Below are 19,156 nucleotides of genomic sequence, written 5' to 3' on the forward strand. Positions count from 1 at the left end.
ATTTTCTTCAAAGTGAGTGACTTATCTGGGGAAGGAACACTGGACTCAGTGATGCAGTAGAATGTTGAAGTGCTACATTTAAAACATGGCATTTCAAACCAGAGAGGAAAAGATGGACTGTTATTTAAATGATGATAGGACAACTGCTGAGTCATGTGGAAAAACAAAGTGCTAAGTGCTTTCCCGACCTTATTCTTTATGCAAAACCAGATGGGCATATGGTTCACAGACGGAGATGTAAAAAGAATGAAAAGAAGGAAACATTTAAAACTAGGAAAAAATGTAGGTTTCTTATTTAAAACAATTGTGGAATTAAAAGGTTTTTAAAGCATGATGTTAAATCAGGATGCAATAGTGGAAAAAAACAGATAATTTTGACACATAAAATAAAAACTTATCTATAACAAACCCATGAAGTTAAAAAAAATTAGAACAACATTTTAAATTTAATAGACATAAATATATACACACATATATACACATAAGTTAAAGAGCACTTTACATAATATAGAAAGTTTATTTATGGCGAGGCGCAATCACTCATGCCTGTAATCCCAGCACTGTGGGAGGCCGAGGCAGGTGGGTCATCTGAGGTCAGAAGTTCGAGACCAGCCTGACCAATATGGTGAAACCCCTTCTCTACTAAAAAAAATACAAAAATTAGGCCAGGCACGGTGGCTCACACCTGTAATCCCAGCACTTTGGAAGGCCAAGGCAGGTGGATCACGAGGTCAGGAGATTGAGATCATCCTGGTTTACCCAGTGAAACCCCATCTCTACTAAAAAAATACAAAAACAAAATTAGCCAGGTGTGGTGGTGGGCACCTGTAGTCCCAGCTACTCAGGAGGCTGAGGCGGAAGAATGGCATGAACCCGGGAGGCAGAGCCTGCAGTGAACTGAGATCACGCCACTGCACTCCAGCCTGGGCAACAGAGCGAGACTCCATCTCAAAAAAAAAAAAACAAAAATTAACCGGGTCTTGGTGGCACTTGCCTGTAATACCCGCTACTCAGGAGGCTGAGGCAGGAGAATCGCTTGAACCCGGGAGGCAGAGGTTGCCCTGAGCTGAGATTGTGCTACTGCACTCCAGCCTGGATGACAGAGGGAGACCCTGTCTCAAAAAGAAAAAAAAAAAAAAGTGTTTATATCAGTCCATAAGAAAAATGCTAACAATCCATATGGATAGAATATGGAAATAAGCAAATCCTAAAAAAAGAAAATAGATGCTTAATCTCATTAATAAATAGAAATGCAAGTTAAAACAATATAATACACCTTGTTACTTCAAAAAAATGATTTTTAAGCTTACACTTTGATCTAGCAAATTCCACTTTTAGGAGTTTACCCTGTGGATATGCTTGTACAAGCCTGCCAAGACATAGTAAATGGCAACTTCTCTATAAAATGGAATACCATGCTATCAACCTGTCCCTATTGATATGCAAAGATGTTCATGAAATATTGTTTCATTAGAGAATAGAATGGATTGCTTGGTTTTATTTGTGTTAAAAATCAATAAAGTAGATACATGTATAACAACATCTACATAGAAAATGAAGGATATGTTTTAAATTGTTAAATGGAAATCCATCTGGGAAGCAGGTTGGGAAGAGACAGATGTGGGGAACTGGCTGAGGCCTTTTACTTTTTACTTCATAATGTTCTATACCAGGGGTGTCCAATCTTTTGGCTTCCCTGGGTCACACTGGAAGAAGAAGAATTGTCCTGGGCCACACATAAAATACACTAACACTATTGATAGCTGATGAGCTTTAAAGAAGAAAAGAAAAGAAAAGAAAAAACAAAACCTCAAAAAAATCTCATAATGTTTTAAGAAAGTTTACAAATTTGTGTTGGGCTACATGTAGAGGACCGTGGGTTGGACAAGCTTGCTGTAGTGGGTTGTGAATTAAAATAATTACTTCTCAGATCTACTGTTTGTATCCTGTAGTGCTCAGAAGCTACAGACTGATTCATCTGTAAAGCTTCCTATAAAATAGTAACTATTCAACTAGTTCTCATTAAAAAATTTTTTCTCTTTAAAAAATTTTAAGTCCCGCCTTTTAAAAAAAGACTATATTCTCTCTAGCAAAGAGGGCAACTATACACAAAAAAGTTTAATATTTCTTAACCTGCCTTGTTGTTATTATTGATATTATTTTTGTCACTATATCATCTCATATTTATTTATGCTTCTGATAACTCTCAAAAACGCATTCTTTCTACATTTTAGACTTTTCTCCAAAAAGAGGCATAAGAATTTTAAGAGTAATAAATATTTTAGAGTCCCTGCTTTTATCTCCAGTATACTGAAGTTTACCTTATATCCAACCTAAGTCTTATCAAAGCTACTTACCAAATGCTTGGAATAAGGTATTTTAGTATACAAATTTATTTTGCAGGTGATGAGTGCACTCCTAACATTAAAGGTCATGGTTAGATAAATGTCACAGAAAGCTCACACTACTGAGCTCAAACATTCATACATGAATTTTATCAAAATTCTATTAAAAGCTATCAGATTCTTGGTTTCCTGTTGTTACCAAAGGTTGTTATACTTACAGCAAAAGCTGCTTTATGTTTCTGCCTGATTTACTTAATGCCTCTACCAAATAGCCTTTAATGATTTTCTCTGGAACCGATACAGGAAGCAAGGAGCAGTGTTTTTTAATACTAATATATGCAGCTTCAGAAGAAATCTCAAGTAATTTTAAAGTATGACAACATCTTGCTAACAAATATTACTGTCCACGCATAAAAATCAAATGCAGAAAAAATATGCTAGGCTATTTAGAGGAATAGAAATGAAATAGAAAAATGAAACTTGTCCATTTAAAGTGAGATTATGCATTATACATGTGGAGAGCTAAAAGAGACCTAAAAATCATTTGCTCCAACTTACTTTATAGATGAGGAAGCTGTGAACAATAGAGGTAAAATGGCTCCCTTAAGGCCCCAAAGTTAGGTAATGGCTGTGCTAGGACTAGAACTGTGGTCTTCTACTTGCCAGTTGGCTTGTTATACCGCTCCAGGGTGTGTCTACCTGCATACACATGCTTCTGCATAAATGTTTCTAAGCATCCAACCCTGCGGTCCAGCAGTTCTACTCCTGGACGTGTACCCAATATCTAGATGGGAGCTTATGTCCACCAGAAGACACATACTAGATTATTCACAGCAGCATTGTTCTTACTAGCCACCGTCTATTGGAAGGAAGGAAGGCAGGAAAGGAGGAAAGAAAACCCACGTGTTAATCAGCAGTAGAACGGATAGATAAATTATAGTATATTTACACAATAGAATATTACACAGCAATTTAAAAGAGAGAACTGCTGACTCATGGAGCAATATGGATAAATCTCAAAAAGCATATTGTTGAGCAAAAGTAGCTAGACATAAGAAATTATGGAAAGCACTGTGTTACTTTTATGCCTGTTTGTAAGCTCCTTGAGGGCAGAGACCATTTCTCTGCATTTGTAGATCTTTAGCACCAAGCACATTATTCAGCACATAATTGGTGCTCAGAGTCCAGTCATAGTGGCTCACGCCTGTAATCCCAGCACTTTGAGAGGTTGAGACGGGAGGATCGCTTGAGCCCAGAAGTTCGACACCAGCTAGACATCATAATGAGACCTCATCGCTATTAAAATTAGCTGGGTGTGGTGTTACATACCTATAGTCCCAGCTACTCAGGAGGTTGAGACAAGAGGATCGCTCGAGCCCAGGAGTTCAAGGCTGCACTGAGCAATGAATGTGCCACTGTACTTCAGCCAGGGCAACAGAGTGAGACCTTTCCCCCCAATCCCCCCACCAAATAGATGCTCAGTGTGTATTTATTTTAATGGAGGATATATGATATGAAGAAAGACACAAAGGAAGCACCCAGTATTGTTCTGTTGAGAAAGCAGCAGGAAATATCGGGAACAATATTTTAATCCTCAGATGTTTATACCAGAGCACAGCATATGGAAACCTGAAATACTAACACAACGTTGACTCTATAACTGACACTTGGCCAGCCAAGTATGACCATGACGAGATTATAGTAATTTTTCAGAACCTTTCAAAGCAGGCACCACTAATGGAGCCTATTGTTTGACCCCAGAATTAATCTAAACATATGAAATAGATGTGATAGTTTCCTCTATTCATATTTTTGGCCTCAATGAGAAGAAAGTCTTCTTAACTCCCTCCCCTACTTCTTACTCACTGGTACAGGAGTGCTGAGTTGATCAGTCAGATTCCAGCACACTGATTAGGTTTGTGCCTTCAAAGATTTGTTTCTAGGTGTCTAAATAAACGTCTGGTTGAAGAAGACATTCTCTGGCTCCTTTTTCTCCAGCATTGCCAGGTGCGCTGGCCTTTCATTTCATGAGGGTGTTGTGTTTGGGATGGAGGAGATGAAGTAGCTTTTCAATCTGCTTTGTTTCCAGGCTCCTTACACCCAGCCTGTGCAGGAAAGAGGACCCTACCCGTCCATGGTTCATTGCAGTTTATTAGAGCTCTACAGTGAGGTTTGGGCCACCCCCACCATAGTATAAAACTTTACTTTGCTTCATTTGGGCTTTTTATTCTCAAGGTGGGATAGCTAGACCAATAAGGGATTTGTAAATTCTGGATCTCCTGGCCAGTTGCCATGAAAATGCTTTTAATAGGGCCACCCTTTACTGGCACCTCATTTTCATCCCTGAACACACACCACAAGAAGTCTTTATGATCCTTTCTCCCACCATTGGTGCTTCAGGCATCGACAGGTGTTATTCTGGCATTACTGCCTATTGTTTCCGAAAGATTATCGTGGAGAAACTTCTTAAAGTCTGAAGAAGAGATATGGTCATGTTTGATAAAGATTTATCTTACTAATTATAGATTAGACAAGCCACCTGAATTTGAGTCCCCAAGGAGGCTTAGGAACAAAATGTCAGTCAATTTGCAATCATCTATAGAAGCAGTGACTGCTGATCTCCAACTAACACAGCTTTGTGAGGAACCAGTTGTTCCAAAGCAAGTTCATTTCATAAAATATTGACTGACAGGGTTTCCATTCTTGTAGTAGGGTGGCCTTATCAACAGAATGAGAAGACATAGCCTGAACAATTTAGATGGGACAAATAGGACATGATGTTATTTTATATAAAGACATTTGTGAAGTGCCCAATGTGTAATGCTGAGATGAAAAAAATCACTGTTTTCCTTAATATTATATTTAAGTTACCTTTTAAAAGTTTATTATTGTGCATCTCAATTTTTTTTTTGAGAGATTAAGCTATGTTTCCCATTACTGTACTATCTAGGTAAGTTATATGCTGCTTATTGTCCTTGAAGCTCTCCGGAAATGTTTTATTTTGCCCTAGGGAAAACAAAAGGCTTGTGTTCTTTCCTTTCTTGCTGATAATATCAGTGGAGTGCACAGATTTTGACCCCTGGTACTCTTAATTTACACTGGGGCTTTTCAGATAGATGAAGTTAGCTTGCCAACAGGACTTGAATTTCATGTCTTACCCTGTTATGGTTTAAAGTGTGTGCACATAGGATGATAGCTGATACAATGATGTAACAAAAAAACATGTTAAGAATTTCTGCCAGATTTTTGTGATGTTCTCCCAGAATACAGAAAGAAAGGCAGGAGGTGAATATACATGGAGGTACATGAGTTCATTTGGAATGGTTTTATTCTTTGTCTTCTTGCTCATTTTTACCAAACCCAAAAGTTGCCCCTTCGTTGTTCAGTTGTGCTTTGAGCAAATACCCAACCATTATTATGCAACAGGGTGTTCAGTCAGACAAATACACCTCTTTGATTGCTCTTCTGAAAATTTCACAGTGAGCTGAAATAAATTTTCATTTGTTATTGGCAAGTTTTAAAATCAGACATTATGGAAATTCTTAATAAAATTGTCTTTTACTCTTTCAGTCTTGCGGTGGAATTGTTTATTCTTGATTTAATATCTACCTGTGATATAGATACGATGAAGTCCCAATATTGAGAGAAAAGATACCTCACATGGGAAAAACAAACACTGTATAGGCAAACTTTAAAGTAGTGACTTTAAATTTTGGGTGAAATCATGTTGAAAATAAACCTCAGGGAATTCTTGGGAATTGTTTAACTTCTTGGGTTGGTTTGTTGGTTGCTTTTGCAGTTTAACTCGGCTGCTAAGCAGCTGATAGAATGGGATAAGCCTCCTGTGCCAGGAGTTGATGCTGGAGAATGTTCCTCGGCGGCAGCCCAGAGCAGCACTGCCCCAAAGCACTCCGACACCAAGAAGAACACCAAAAAGCGGCACTCCTTCACTTCCCTCACTATGGCCAACAAGTCCTCCCAGGCATCCCAGAACCGCCACTCCATGGAGATCAGCCCCCCTGTCCTCATCAGCTCCAGCAACCCCACTGCTGCTGCACGGATCAGCGAGCTGTCTGGCCTCTCCTGCAGTGCCCCTTCTCAGGTAAATCCTCAAACAAGGGTTATATAAAAAGAGCTCACCCACAAAAGGATCAACTCACAAACATGTTTGTTCACTAGCTGACAAACATTACTTATTTTGAACTTCTGAAGATAGTAGCTTTTTTGGGAAGCAAAACCTGTCTTCATTTTGTAGGTGGAAAAATGGAGAAGGCAAAGCTAACTTGAGTGTATCAACCCAGAACTAACTACTCCATCATTTTCAAAGGGAAGATCAGAACTTACAAGATGAGTTAAATAATACTTACCAGTTTCACCAAGCAAGCACTCAGCCTTAGAGAACTTTCTCACAGTACTTTTTTGGGAGATCTTGCCAACTAAAACTTCATCTCCACCCAGATTTAAGATGCCATGGTCCAAACTTGTAACGTTTGTAGTTACTTGTATCTATGTAACTTAACTTAATATTTAGGCTTCCCAGAATTATAGAGAAAAAAGAGCAAGGACAGAAAGAAGCATTTAATTTAAATTAGAAATCGACCTCACATTTTTTAAGCTCATTAGTTCATTACAACTTTGGACTGGTATGTAAAAAATAGCCATGCATTATTCTTAGGTTTATAAGAATACACGGGATGACGGGGCATTCATTAATTCATTTGGCAAACATTTATTGAGCACTTTACTATTGGACCCTTCTAGGCACTGTGTATACCATGGTATATAAAATATAGCAATTTGTTGTGTTAGGCTTTAATTCTGCACTACAAAAAGGGCCTAATTATAACCCTGCCCAAGCCACAGGGCTGCTGTCATTATCCACCTAGGTGATGGCTGTATTTTCCTCAACTTAAAGGTCAGAGAACCTAGTTCAAAGCTGCCTGTCACAAGCAGAAGAAGTTTCTTTCAAGTCTCATGTTTCATCTTGAAAATTCATGCAGATTTTACATTCTACTCCATCATAAAACTATGGTGTGTTTTTTTTTTTTCTTTAAACATTAAAATGAAATTATGTCCCCTTAAAGAAAAAGAAAGAAATACACAGTTCTGGTCCTTAAAAAGTTTACATTCTAGTAAGTGCCTGTTTTGGACCACAGAATGAAAATGTAAAATACAGTTTTTGATATCCCTTGCCATTTTTTTCTCAGCCTCATGCTTGTTTGTTTTTAATAGAGATGGGGTCTCACTGTGTTGCCCAGGCTGGTAACAAACTCTTGGCCTCAAGTGAACATCCTACCCGGACCTCCCAACGTGCTGGGATTACAAGTATGAGCCACAGCCTCAGCCTCATTTATTTGACCCTGCTCCTTTAGATTTCTACTGTGTGTTTCAAGTTAAATGCATTCACTTTCTGAATGGGATGGTGGGATTGTTGTTTTGAGGCGTTTTTAGGTGGTAGGGCCATGAAACTTTTACTGAGAAATAAAGACAGACACAACTAGAACATGAGTGCGGTGAAGGCAAGGGTCTTTGTTTTATACACTGATTATATTCTAAATGGCAGACATACAGAAAGCACTCAACATGTATTTGTTGGATGAATGAGTCACTTGAAAAATGGGTAGAGAGGGGAACCATGTCGTTTTACATGTAACTAATCATACCCGTGTGAGAAATAGACATGGAGCATAGATCAGAGTAGGAAGGGCAAAGTGAGGTTAATCCGGAAAGGTTCAGAACTAAAGGTTTTTGAGTAAGGTTCTGAAGGAGGGAGCTAGTGAAGATGGCCACTCACTAAAATAAAATTGAATCATTTTGATTCTGTGCTTTTTATCTTGGGACCTAGCAACATTTGCACAATGATGTTGTCTTGAAATAAAAGACAAGCTTCTGCTAAGAATAGTGACAGCTCAGAATGGGACTAGCTTTAAAAGAGTGGACAATAATCTTTTGGCATTAGAGAAAATGAAAAGAGAAAAGAAGATAGACTGAGCATGTTCATCTTTTGCAGAGAGCTCAGCATTCAGGTGTGAACATGCCTGACGGTACCACACCAGAGCTGGGAACGAAGACTATAAAAGTAGAGCTATTTTTGTTTTGGTTCAAGTAGCTTAGGAAACAAGGCTCTTTCTGTGTTCCGTTGGAAGTTTCCCCTTCAACCATTCCACCCCTCCTTCCATATTCCAGTTCGGTCTGTTTTCAGTGGCAGAGTGTTGCCTCAGGGAGAAGTTATTTCTAGAAGAGGCTGGGAGGTGTTTGAAGTGCTGCCTGGTTTCTCCAGCCATGGTTTATAGAAAACACTACTTATCTAGGGCATTGTGTACATTGGAGGGAACCCCAGTCCCCAATAGAGCATTGAGCATGTGTAGCATTTGTGACGTGCAAAAACTCTTCCAATCATGGAGATCAGTGCATATGGGGAAATGGCTCATGTAAGACCGTTTAAAACAGGACTCTCGTTTTCCCCTGCCCAGCACAGGGCCTGGCTGTAGATTTCACTGAGGCCCATTGCTGAATCTGTCCCCTGCTATTGACCTGATTGCTGTCTTCCTTTTCCTTATACATGTTAACCTTTGCCTGCAATTTCCTTTCCTTTCCTTTTTTTTTTTTTTTGAGATGGAGTCTCACTTTGTCACCAAGGCTAGAGTGCAGTGGCACTGTGTCTGCTCACTGCAACCTCCATCTCCTGGATTCAAGCAATTCTCCTGCCTCAGCCTCCCGAGGAGCTGGGATTACAGGCACCACCACCACACCCGGCTAGTTTTTATATTTTTAGTAGAGATGGGGTTTCACCATGTTGGCCAGGCTGGTCTTGAACTCCTGACTTCAGGTGGTCCACCTACCTCGGCCTCCCAAAGTGCTGGGATTACCGGCGTGAGCCACCGCACACGGCCTCTTTTTTTTTCTTTTTTTGAGATGGAGTTTGGCTGTTGTCACCCAGGCTGGAGTACAATGGCACAATCTTGGCTCACTGCAACCTTTGCCTCCCAGTTTCAAGCGATTCTCCTGCCTCGGCCTCCCGAGTAGCTGAGATTAAAGGTGTGTGCCACCACACCTGGCTAGTTTTTGCAATTTTTTAGTATAGTTAGGATTAAATTTGGTTGGGTATATTAGAAAATTGAAAGTAAGGGGCTTAAAAATGTTAGTATTCATTTTTATCTCATCCCATTGAGATCTAGATACAGGCATTTGGGTGCTGGCGTGATAGCACCACAGAGTTATCAGGGACCTCGGCACCTTCCAGCTCATGTGTACACCATGTGAGTGGGTCCTTAGGCCTTTGTTTCTGTATGGCAATTAGAGATGTCACTGTCACGTCCAAATTGCTGGCAGCAGGAAGGTGAAAGGGACAAGAAGGGAGCCAAAGGGCTTGCTTGCTATTGTATTTAGTGACTATTGAGTGATGGCTGAACTTTCAAATACATAAATTGGAAGCTTACTTATAGGCAGTGCTTTCCAGGTGGGTTGCCAGATCAGATAGATGTTCATGAGTGTCCGTGACTGAGATGTGTAAAAGCACATGATGGTGCAAGCAGCCAAGATGTTTTGTCTTCTCCTCTGACCACACTTAGCATATTTTTTGGCCTCCAGAGGAGTGATTCATAATATTCAGTGTTTCTATGGCATCTTTGTGTTCAGTGCCTCAGGGAAAGCAAGAAGCCCTCACCCCAAACTCCTTTTTGCTTACCCCAACTCTTCCCTCCCTTACTTAGCCTTTCTTGTAGAGGAGACAACTAAGTTTTGCAGTTCCATGAGGAAAGGGTAAGCCCAGCAGAAACTCAGGTTGTCCCTACTCAGGGCATTTATTCTAGACATGCTCACCCTTCACTGGTTTGCTTCTACTTCTTGTCCTTCTGCGTTTAGTCATTCTTTGGTGACTTTGTCTCTTCCTTTACTGCAGTGCTAGGAAAGCCCTCTATTGAAGGGGTACTTGCAGGATTCTGCATGTCAGTGCTTCCCCGAAGTGCCTGTGATGGCAGAGACCTTAGGTTACCTCTGTTCCAGCTGCTCACAGGGGTCTAGAGACATGAAGGGACTTATCCCAAAACCATAAGGTCATTAACAGCTAATTATTCTGTCTCCCACTCTGGGCTTGTAGAGAAACATCAATCAATAATATATTTCTCAGATATGTATAGGGTATATGTATTTTGGTAAGTTTTTTTTCTGCTCCAAGGGGTTCCTTGATAATAATGTCTGTTACCAGTGGAGGGTGTCCATGTACTTGGCGTTTGGAACAAAGAATTGGACAAAACACACAAAACAAGGAAAGAATGAAGCAACAAAAGCAGAGATTTGTTAAAAATGAAAGTACACGCCAGTGTGGGAGCGGCCCGAGCAGCTGCTCAAGGGCCCTGGATACAGAAGCTTCTCAGGCCCAAATACTCCCTAGAGGTTTTCCATTGGCCACTTGGTATTCACCACATGTAAATGAAGTGGTGGCCCACAATCAGTAGTTGGGGAAAGCAACCAATCAGAGGCTAAAGTGAAGTTAACAGAGTTGCACTTCTATCCAAATGGAGACTTGGCCCGCAATCAGTGGTTGAGGACAGCAACCAATCAGAGGCTGAAGTGAAGTTACAAGGTTACACTCCTATGCAAATGGCTGATTGGTTACAAAAAGCAACCAGTCAAAGGTACTTTCAATTTCCCATCCACAGTTCAGAAAAGGTTTGCAAAGTAGCGTTTGGTCCATTTGTTACTTAGGCATGGAAAGTTAGGGTTTTCTTTTCAGTTTAGTTATGGGAAGTCAGTGTGAAGCAGCCTTAGGTTCCCTGCCGTCACACACCCTATTCTCCTGCCTCATGTCCACTTTGAAGTGAGCTTCATTGTATCTTAGAAGAAAGGTGACCTCTTATGTGTGGTGCCAATTTGCAAATGTCCTTGGAGTGTGTATACAGAGTTATTGGATACAATAGCAAAAGGTCATTTGGCTTTATCCTAGAAGGGAAAACCAGTGTGCTTCCCATTAGAAATAGGTTGGAGATAGACTTTGGTTCACAGGAAAAATAGAAAATGAGAGTTTGGAGTTCAAGACCATCCTGCTTAACATAGTGAGACCCTGTATACACAAAAAATAAGGAGAAGAAGAAAAGAAGGAAACTGAGGGTTTGGGGAGAAAGTCTTATTAGTGCCACCTCCTGGATCTACTTAGTTTCAAACTTTAGGTTCAATCAATATATAGACTAATAGACACAGATGAATTTTAAAAGATTGCAGAGTCATGTATAGCATAGATATATTTGTGAAAATAAATTACATGCCGTGATACTGATTATCCCTGGCTTTGGTAGGACCTACCCCCATGGGAAACTGAAAGTTTCCATTAGGTCCTTTGGGAACTAATCTCAGAGCTTTTGTTTGTCCTGATAATCTTTTTCTTAATGTATGGGAACTGAGAAAACTGTGTTTGGGATTACATTTTTGTTATAAAACCTAGCATTTTGGGTGGGTTATTGTTTCCTTAGGGAAGCAAGTACCAGCCAGTCACATTGCTTCTATTCACACTGGAGGGAGAAAACACTCCCATTTGTGCGGGAACCCATCCCCCTACTTCTGTAGCTTCTAGAAACACCACTGCATTCTGCAGTTGGACCTGCTATGCAACCTGAGTGAAATTGATCGAGTGACTTAACACAGGCAATGAAATGACCTAAATAACTCAATTTCTTTCTAGTAAATTAATCTTGGGTTGTACCATGGATAAGACACCTTTGAAAACAACTAATTTGGCTTGACATTGTTCCTTTAAAGATTTTATAAGTGATTACCCGCTCTAAGCATGTCTAGGCAGCTGCATTTTAATTATGCATCCTCACCAAACGGTAGAAGTCATGAAAAGTGATCCTGAAAATAGCAAAATACCTGAAGAATTGCACGTAGATTTAACGTATTGATAGACAGGTGAGTGTTCAGCCACTCCTCACTTTAACAGGCTCTTCAGGGAAATTGTTAGGAGGCTGGCTGAGCATCAGGCTGACCATTGGAAGGCCAATTTGATTCATGGTGGCATAAAAACTGAGGCAATGTGTTATCGTGAAAGCCAACGGCAGTTGAATTCTGTAGGTAAGACACTGTTGTGACCAGTATTTATCACATCACTCCCCAGCATCTAGTAAAAGGCCTGGTTCAGATTAGGTAACTGGTAAATTTGGGTTGAGCAAGCTAAAAGGGATTCTACCTTCCCCATATAACAGAAAGTACAGATTTTTTTTTTTTTTAACTGTGACTTGCCTTTCTAAGGTTTAGCCAGTATATTCTGTTGTATCAAACATAGTCTTCTTTTTAATAAACTTTTCTTTTCTCGGCAGGTTCATATAAGTACCACCGGGTTAATTGTGACCCCACCCCCAAGCAGCCCAGTGACAACTGGCCCCTCGTTTACTTTCCCATCAGATGTTCCCTACCAAGCTGCCCTTGGAGTGAGTATAGTTTCTCCCATTTTTGTTTCTCTTTTAGGTACTTAGTGATGTTAATCTGGCACACTCCACCTCCTAACACCTGCAGTGTATGTTCCTACTTGTTAGGTGAGGTGGGTCTCTATCTTTCATCTATTATCTCTGTTAATCTTAACAAAACATTAGAAAGTCCCTTGCCTGCATCCTGCAAAATTTTTAACAAGGAGGATCAGTAGCCTGAACCTGTTAGAAGAACCCAAAAATACATTTAATTTTCATTAAAGTTCAACCTGATTTTCTAAAGCTTAACCTTTATTTCTTTTGAGTTTCTAGATCCTGCTTATTTCTTATAAAGACATATTTATGGAAATACTAAGGAAACAGGTCCTGAAGGTGAATGGTTTATTTTGAGTCACATGACAGATAGATACCAAATCTCTACATTAAGGATTCATTCTTTAATTTCTTGTCTTGTAGCCACATTGTCTGTAGCTGTGGCTACCTAAAGGCACCTGCAGTCTTGGAAGCCTCCCTTAGATTACGTTGATTTCCCTTCTGAAAACATAACCTCCTACAGATAGAGTCTAAACGGCTAATTGCTTAAAAACATCCAAATGGGAAAATAATAGGGAGAATTAGGGTAGCCAGGACATACAGATACAAAGAAGAGGGTCACTCTGGAAAGAAAATTAAAAGGAAAACAAGAGGCAAATGCAGCCTTTGGTAGTAGAGAAAGACTGTTGTTTAAGACCTTGTTTCCTAAAATTGTTAAGCAAGGAACTAGCAGTCGTGAGACATCTCTCATCTAAGCCACAACTTTGGCTTATATTTTCTATTTGCTCCAGTGTTGAGTTGAATTACGATAGGAAAGGTCATTAAATTAGATTGCCCTAGTACGTAGACCATTGCATCACCCTGCCTGCCGACAGTCATAAGTTGTGCTGTTGCAGAGAACACCATCGGTGTGTCCCGATGATGGGGGTACAGGCCTGCGGTGAAACAGGGTTTGAAGCCCAGCTCCGCCATTTATTTGTTACATGACCATGAAAAAGGTGCTCTGCCTCTTTAAGCCTCAGTATCCCTAGCTGTAAAATAAGTATCTACTTCACAGAGTTAGATCATCGAAAGGGATGACCATTACTGATCTCCTTTTTGGCCTCTGTTGAGGGCTGTGGCAAGTTGGGCCTGGTTCACTTTGTTACAATTTTCTTTGCTGTCTGTACCAGGAATAGGGAGGCTTCTAGGCAGCTGGTTTGTTTTTGGGTTGTGGATTTTATACATGTTGTAAAGATTTTATTTCCCTCTGCTAGAGTGCTTAGAGCCAGATTTGTAGCCCCTCCAGCAAGGACTCCACAACATAATTAGTCAAAATGTTGGCTCCGGCTAGTTTTATTGTTCTCATTTTCCATTTGCCTTGTTTTTCCTATTTCTTATTTATTTTGTCTTGATACATCTATAAATAATTGAAAACTGATTTAGAAACAAGGTGGGATATAAATAAATGTAGAGTTATTACCTAGCTTGACTTAGGCTTTTGAAAACTTTTTGGATTTAAGCATGTTCTTGTATTTAAATGGAAGTTAATAATGTTGTAGCTAGAGGTTAAAGGTGTTTTTTGTTTGTTTCTTTATTTTTGTTTTTAATGTTTCCTGAACAATTATAACTTTCTTGATAGTACAACTGCTTGGCAAAGGAAAAGATGCCTGGATTCATCTGGGGACAAGATGAATTTCAGTTAACTTTTAGTGAAATGTGGTTTCCCTGAGATTCTATTAGCCCTGGATATTTGACCAGAGCCAAGTTTCTTAACCATCATGACCTCTCATCTCCAGGGTAGACTCTCTCCTCTCCTTCCCACTCACGGTCCATGTACACAATGAGTTGATGTTTTCATTTCCAGATGACTGCCTTGCATAGTAAAATTCTAACTTGATTTCTTAAGGGAAAAAAAAAAAGACTTACTTTTCAGATAATAGAAAATTTAGTTATAGGTTAAGTGTCTCAAATCTGAAATCCAAAATGCTCCAAAATCTGAAACATTTTGAGCGCAAACATGCAGCTCAAAGGAAGGGTTCATTGGAGCATTTCGGATTTCAGATTTTTGGATTTGGGATGCTTAACTGGTGAAGTAAATACTTTAAAATCTAAAAAAATTCAAAATCCAAATCACTTCTGGTCACAAGCATTTACATAAGGGATATTCAGCCTGGAGTGAGAAAAGACATAAGGCTGGCTGAATTTTAGCCCTTGTGGGCTGAAAATTATACAACGTAGTAAATGGCCAGTTGCTCTTAGCTGGAGACTCACTCTGGGGCAAATCAATCAGACAGGTCACAAGAGAGCATGGATGTACAAAAATTAATTTACATTCAACCATTTTATTTTAGGATTATATAAGAAAACCTTCATGTTAAGCAAGAGGAAGGTTGATTAAACAATATGTCTACTGTGCCAATTTCATTTAATGAAAAACTAATTATAAACAAACCTGTCTGTCATCCCAGGAGATGTCTAGATCTCAGAGTCCCTGGAAGGTTGGCAGAAATGTTTTAGATTTAATATGTCAGGTTTAAGTGGAAAATCTCAGTAGCATGCGCCCTCTCCATCTTATATTAATTGTGTCAAGCATTCTATTTAAAATTTGAAATGGTTCCGAAGACTGTGAGTACTATCACAGCAATGGCACACAGCTTGGTGGAAAAGAAGGCAGGCTTTTCTTGGTGTAGATTTATAGGTAATAAATGCCACAGTAGAATAAAAAAATAAAAATTATTTCTAATGCTTTTTTTCATGAATTGAAATTTTTAAATCTTTTATGAAGAATAAAGTTATAAACATTGTCCCATACATTTCACACATGTAACAGTTAAAATTTTAAATATCCAACATTATGAACAATACTAGTATTACGTGTATCTGATTCAGACATCAAACTATTAATAGTAGTTATTTTTTAAAAATCTCTTTGTAGGGGAGGAGGTTGAAGATCTTAGTCTCGTGTCTTCTGCATAATGGCAGAAGGACTTTTAAAACAAGTGATGAATAATCCCCGATCCTCTAGACCAGCCAAGAGGTGTTTAGCTGCAGGGTATTATAAGGTAGTCAGGTTGATAAAGGTAAATGCCACTCATGGCCAATTTATAAACAGATTGCACTCCAGATTTTAAAATTTTAGTCTGGGTGTGAAGGCCCATGCCTATAATCCCAGCACTTTGGGAGCCTGAGGCAGGAGGATCACTTTAGGCCAGGAATTTGAGACCAGCATGGGCAACATAGAAAGACCCTGTCTCTACAAAACAAAATTTTTTTTAACTAACTGGGCATGGTGGTGCATGCCTGTAGGCCCAGCTACACGGGAGGCTGAGGCAGGAGGATTGCTTGAGCCCAGGAGGTCGAGGCTGCAGTGAACCACGATTGTGCCACTGCACTCCAGCCAGGACTAGATGCTGTTCCTAAAAAAAAAAAAAGAAAGAAAGAAAATAATAACAAATAATAAACAATTTATACACATACACATTTGTATGTGTGTATTTAAACAAAGTTGAATGATGTCAGATTCTCAGAATAGCCAATATGTAGCCATGGTGGAGGCTAAGCAGAACGCATTGGTGGTGGTGGATTCAGGGAATTGGAAGAAGTGGATGAGGCTGCCAACCCTGGTAGTTTGAAAGTTAGAAGTAGAGTCTTTGGAATTGGCAGGAGCTCTAAAAATCAGGATGAAGGGCAGGATATGGTCAGAACTTTGATAGCAGCAACAGGAAAGGATTCTAGCATCTCAGGAACTGAGACCTCTTATTCCATGTCATATTGTTCTAAGAAGGGGATAGAAGCACGTAATGTATTTTCATTCATGAAATGCTCATTGAGGATCTGTTATCTTCTAGCTGCAAAGCTAGGTGCCACCAGTACAAAGACGGGTGAGACAGTCCCTGACTTCACAATCTCATTAATCATAACAGTAGCTTCTATTTATTGAGCTTCTGCTGTACTCCAGGGCACTGGGAAAGACAGTTTACATAAACTATTTCTAATTATTAACTCCATGTCTCAGGTTGGTATAGTGAAACATAGAGACTTTACGGAATTTACAGTCACCTAACTGGTATAGATATCTCTCTTGTTTCTTGTAGATCAAATGTGAAACAGTAAATTTTTAATTTATGCATATAGATGGTAATGCTGCTGAACTTGGTAACACCGTTGACCAATTTCAACAGGCATCTTCACATGGTAGCTTGAACCATTCCCTCATCAACCAGTATTCATGCATCTGAGTTTAGTACACACAAGGACTATTTAGACATGTTGATATGTAGGGTTGAAATGAGCTGAATAGAAATCAGACATTTAGAAAGAAATAATGGTAGATTGGAGAATATTAATGATATTTGCCCACGGGACACAGAGAGGCTCAATCTATCTTGCCAGTCACTTTTCTACCCTGGGAGGTATGTGAGGGAGATGCACACATAAGGGACAATTAGAAAGGAAATGAACCCTTTATTTTCAATTGAACTTGTGTCCAAAGCTCCAATGCAAAGCACTTTACTGGTAAGCTGGCCTGTAGCCCTTGGCCCAAGCTTGAGACGTACTGGACCATTTCCCCACTCTTTAGCCAGATCCTAAGATCTAATCACTACCTGGGTGGGTTGCATGAAAGGGCAAGCAGAGGGGAGAGTGCCAGAAGGGAGAGGGTTCACACCCATATACTTGAACTTTTCACTCACAGTGTTACTAGCAGTGTGGCCTGCCAGTGTTCTGAAATGCTGCCCACTCAGAGAGAAGACACTTCTTCTCTGGGTGCTCACTCTAGCAAAGGAAGGCAGTCGAGGACTGCCCCAAGAGGCTGAGCCAGCATTGGAATCTATGTGTTTTTGACCCCAAAGGCCGTGCTCCTTCAGTGATGTCTCTTCTTTCAAGATTACTGGGTCAGGAGAAAAGAACCCAGACATGGCAAAATATGACCATTTCCCATTAGCACACCATTCTTAAGTCCTAGTTTTAGTGAGCAGAATATTGTTAACAAAATGTGAATTTTGCATCATTTTCTAGAAGGTCCATAGCTGTTTTTTATACTTGGCCTCTGGTGCCTGGGCTGGCCTGGACTACGAAATAATAAGCAGGACTCCAGGTCACCTCCGGGTGAATGAAAGGCTACGTATGGTTTTACTCTGTGGAAATTTCAGGTCTTGCAGGACAGCAAACCGCCTGAAGCACATTACACAGTGGATTACCTTTTGAACTTCCACATCACCAGATTATTTTGGTTTAGGTTGTTTATAAAGCAACCCACAAAATTTCCTAGTCTGTCACAGCTCTGGAGTCACCAGAACCCTATCATTTTACCAACCCCACAGGGGCAAGCAACATCTAGGAATCTGATTTTAATCAGAGTTTCTTGATCTTCATCTGTGTGCTCACATACACACAAATTTACACATGCAAACATGCATGCACTGGGAAAAGATCTGCCCAATTTTATTAAACCATTTATGTTTCAACCACAGAAAGTGAGAGAAAACTCTTTTCTCTCAGGCAGAACCTTTGGGATCCTTCAGGATATCCTCTTTGATGCCGTATCTTAATGTCTAACTCTCACTCTTTGCAAAAGTAATGTGTGTGAAACATTTGCTTAGTGTATTTCATGACAAGAAGTGATTTTACATTTTATTACAAAATTTTATTTATATTACAAAAGATGACATGTTTTTATCAGGTGCATAGATGATTTTTGTCTTTTTCTTTTTAGGTCAAATTAGTACAGCCTCTGTGTTAATAAAGTTAAGCTGTAATAGACGATTTTAATTTCTGTTTGAGCACATGCCGTTAGTTTTCTGCCTTTCCACAGCCACACTGTTTTGAGATTGAGCTTAGAAAGATTTAAATGGAAATCAGTGAAGTGGTAATTTTACAGTTTCTCCGTATATTACTCTATATACAGGGTAGACTGATTATCTCACCTGTCAAACTGCTGATACATTATTATCCATGAACTGTCTGGGTCACATGTGCTGTGACCAGGATTCTCTTCATCTCTGCTTTGTCACAGGATAAATGCTTGCCCTTCTCCTGGTTAAAGGTTTTGGAGGCTCTAAGCCTCAGTACATGCAAATTCCAGAGCTATAACAAATCTTAATGCCGCCATATTTTGAATTGAGAATGTGAGTCACATTTTCATGACGTTCCAACTTTTTAAACTAACCTCTGCCTTCTCCTGGTTTGCACTTTGTAAGTGGCTCTGCACCTCATTTGTTTCTGCACTAAATGTTTTGCAACCACTTTAGCTGCAGTGTGGGAAAAATCTTTGTTGAAAGTTGCTTTAGCAAAAAATTAAACATAATGTGTGGAATAGTTGTAACATATGTCTAGAAATTTGAAATTTTTTTCCACTCAGTTCATTATGTTTCTGAAACT

The 19,156-nt window shown here is 39.6% G+C and overlaps 1 protein-coding gene across 1 annotated transcript in view; it reads left to right on the forward strand.

Moving 5' to 3' along the window:
- SH3RF1 (SH3 domain containing ring finger 1) overlaps positions 1 to 19,156 on the forward strand; it is a 176,716-nt gene that overhangs the window by 127,993 nt on the left and 29,567 nt on the right. The window contains exons 5-6 of the mRNA XM_050791728.1: positions 6,145 to 6,447; positions 12,656 to 12,766. Of these exons, the coding sequence (XP_050647685.1) occupies positions 6,145 to 6,447; positions 12,656 to 12,766 (414 nt within the window). The remainder of the gene's footprint in view (positions 1 to 6,144; positions 6,448 to 12,655; positions 12,767 to 19,156) is intronic.

This window comes from Macaca thibetana, chromosome 5 (assembly GCF_024542745.1).
Source record: "Macaca thibetana thibetana isolate TM-01 chromosome 5, ASM2454274v1, whole genome shotgun sequence".
In the NCBI taxonomy this organism is placed as follows: Eukaryota; Metazoa; Chordata; class Mammalia; order Primates; family Cercopithecidae; genus Macaca; species Macaca thibetana.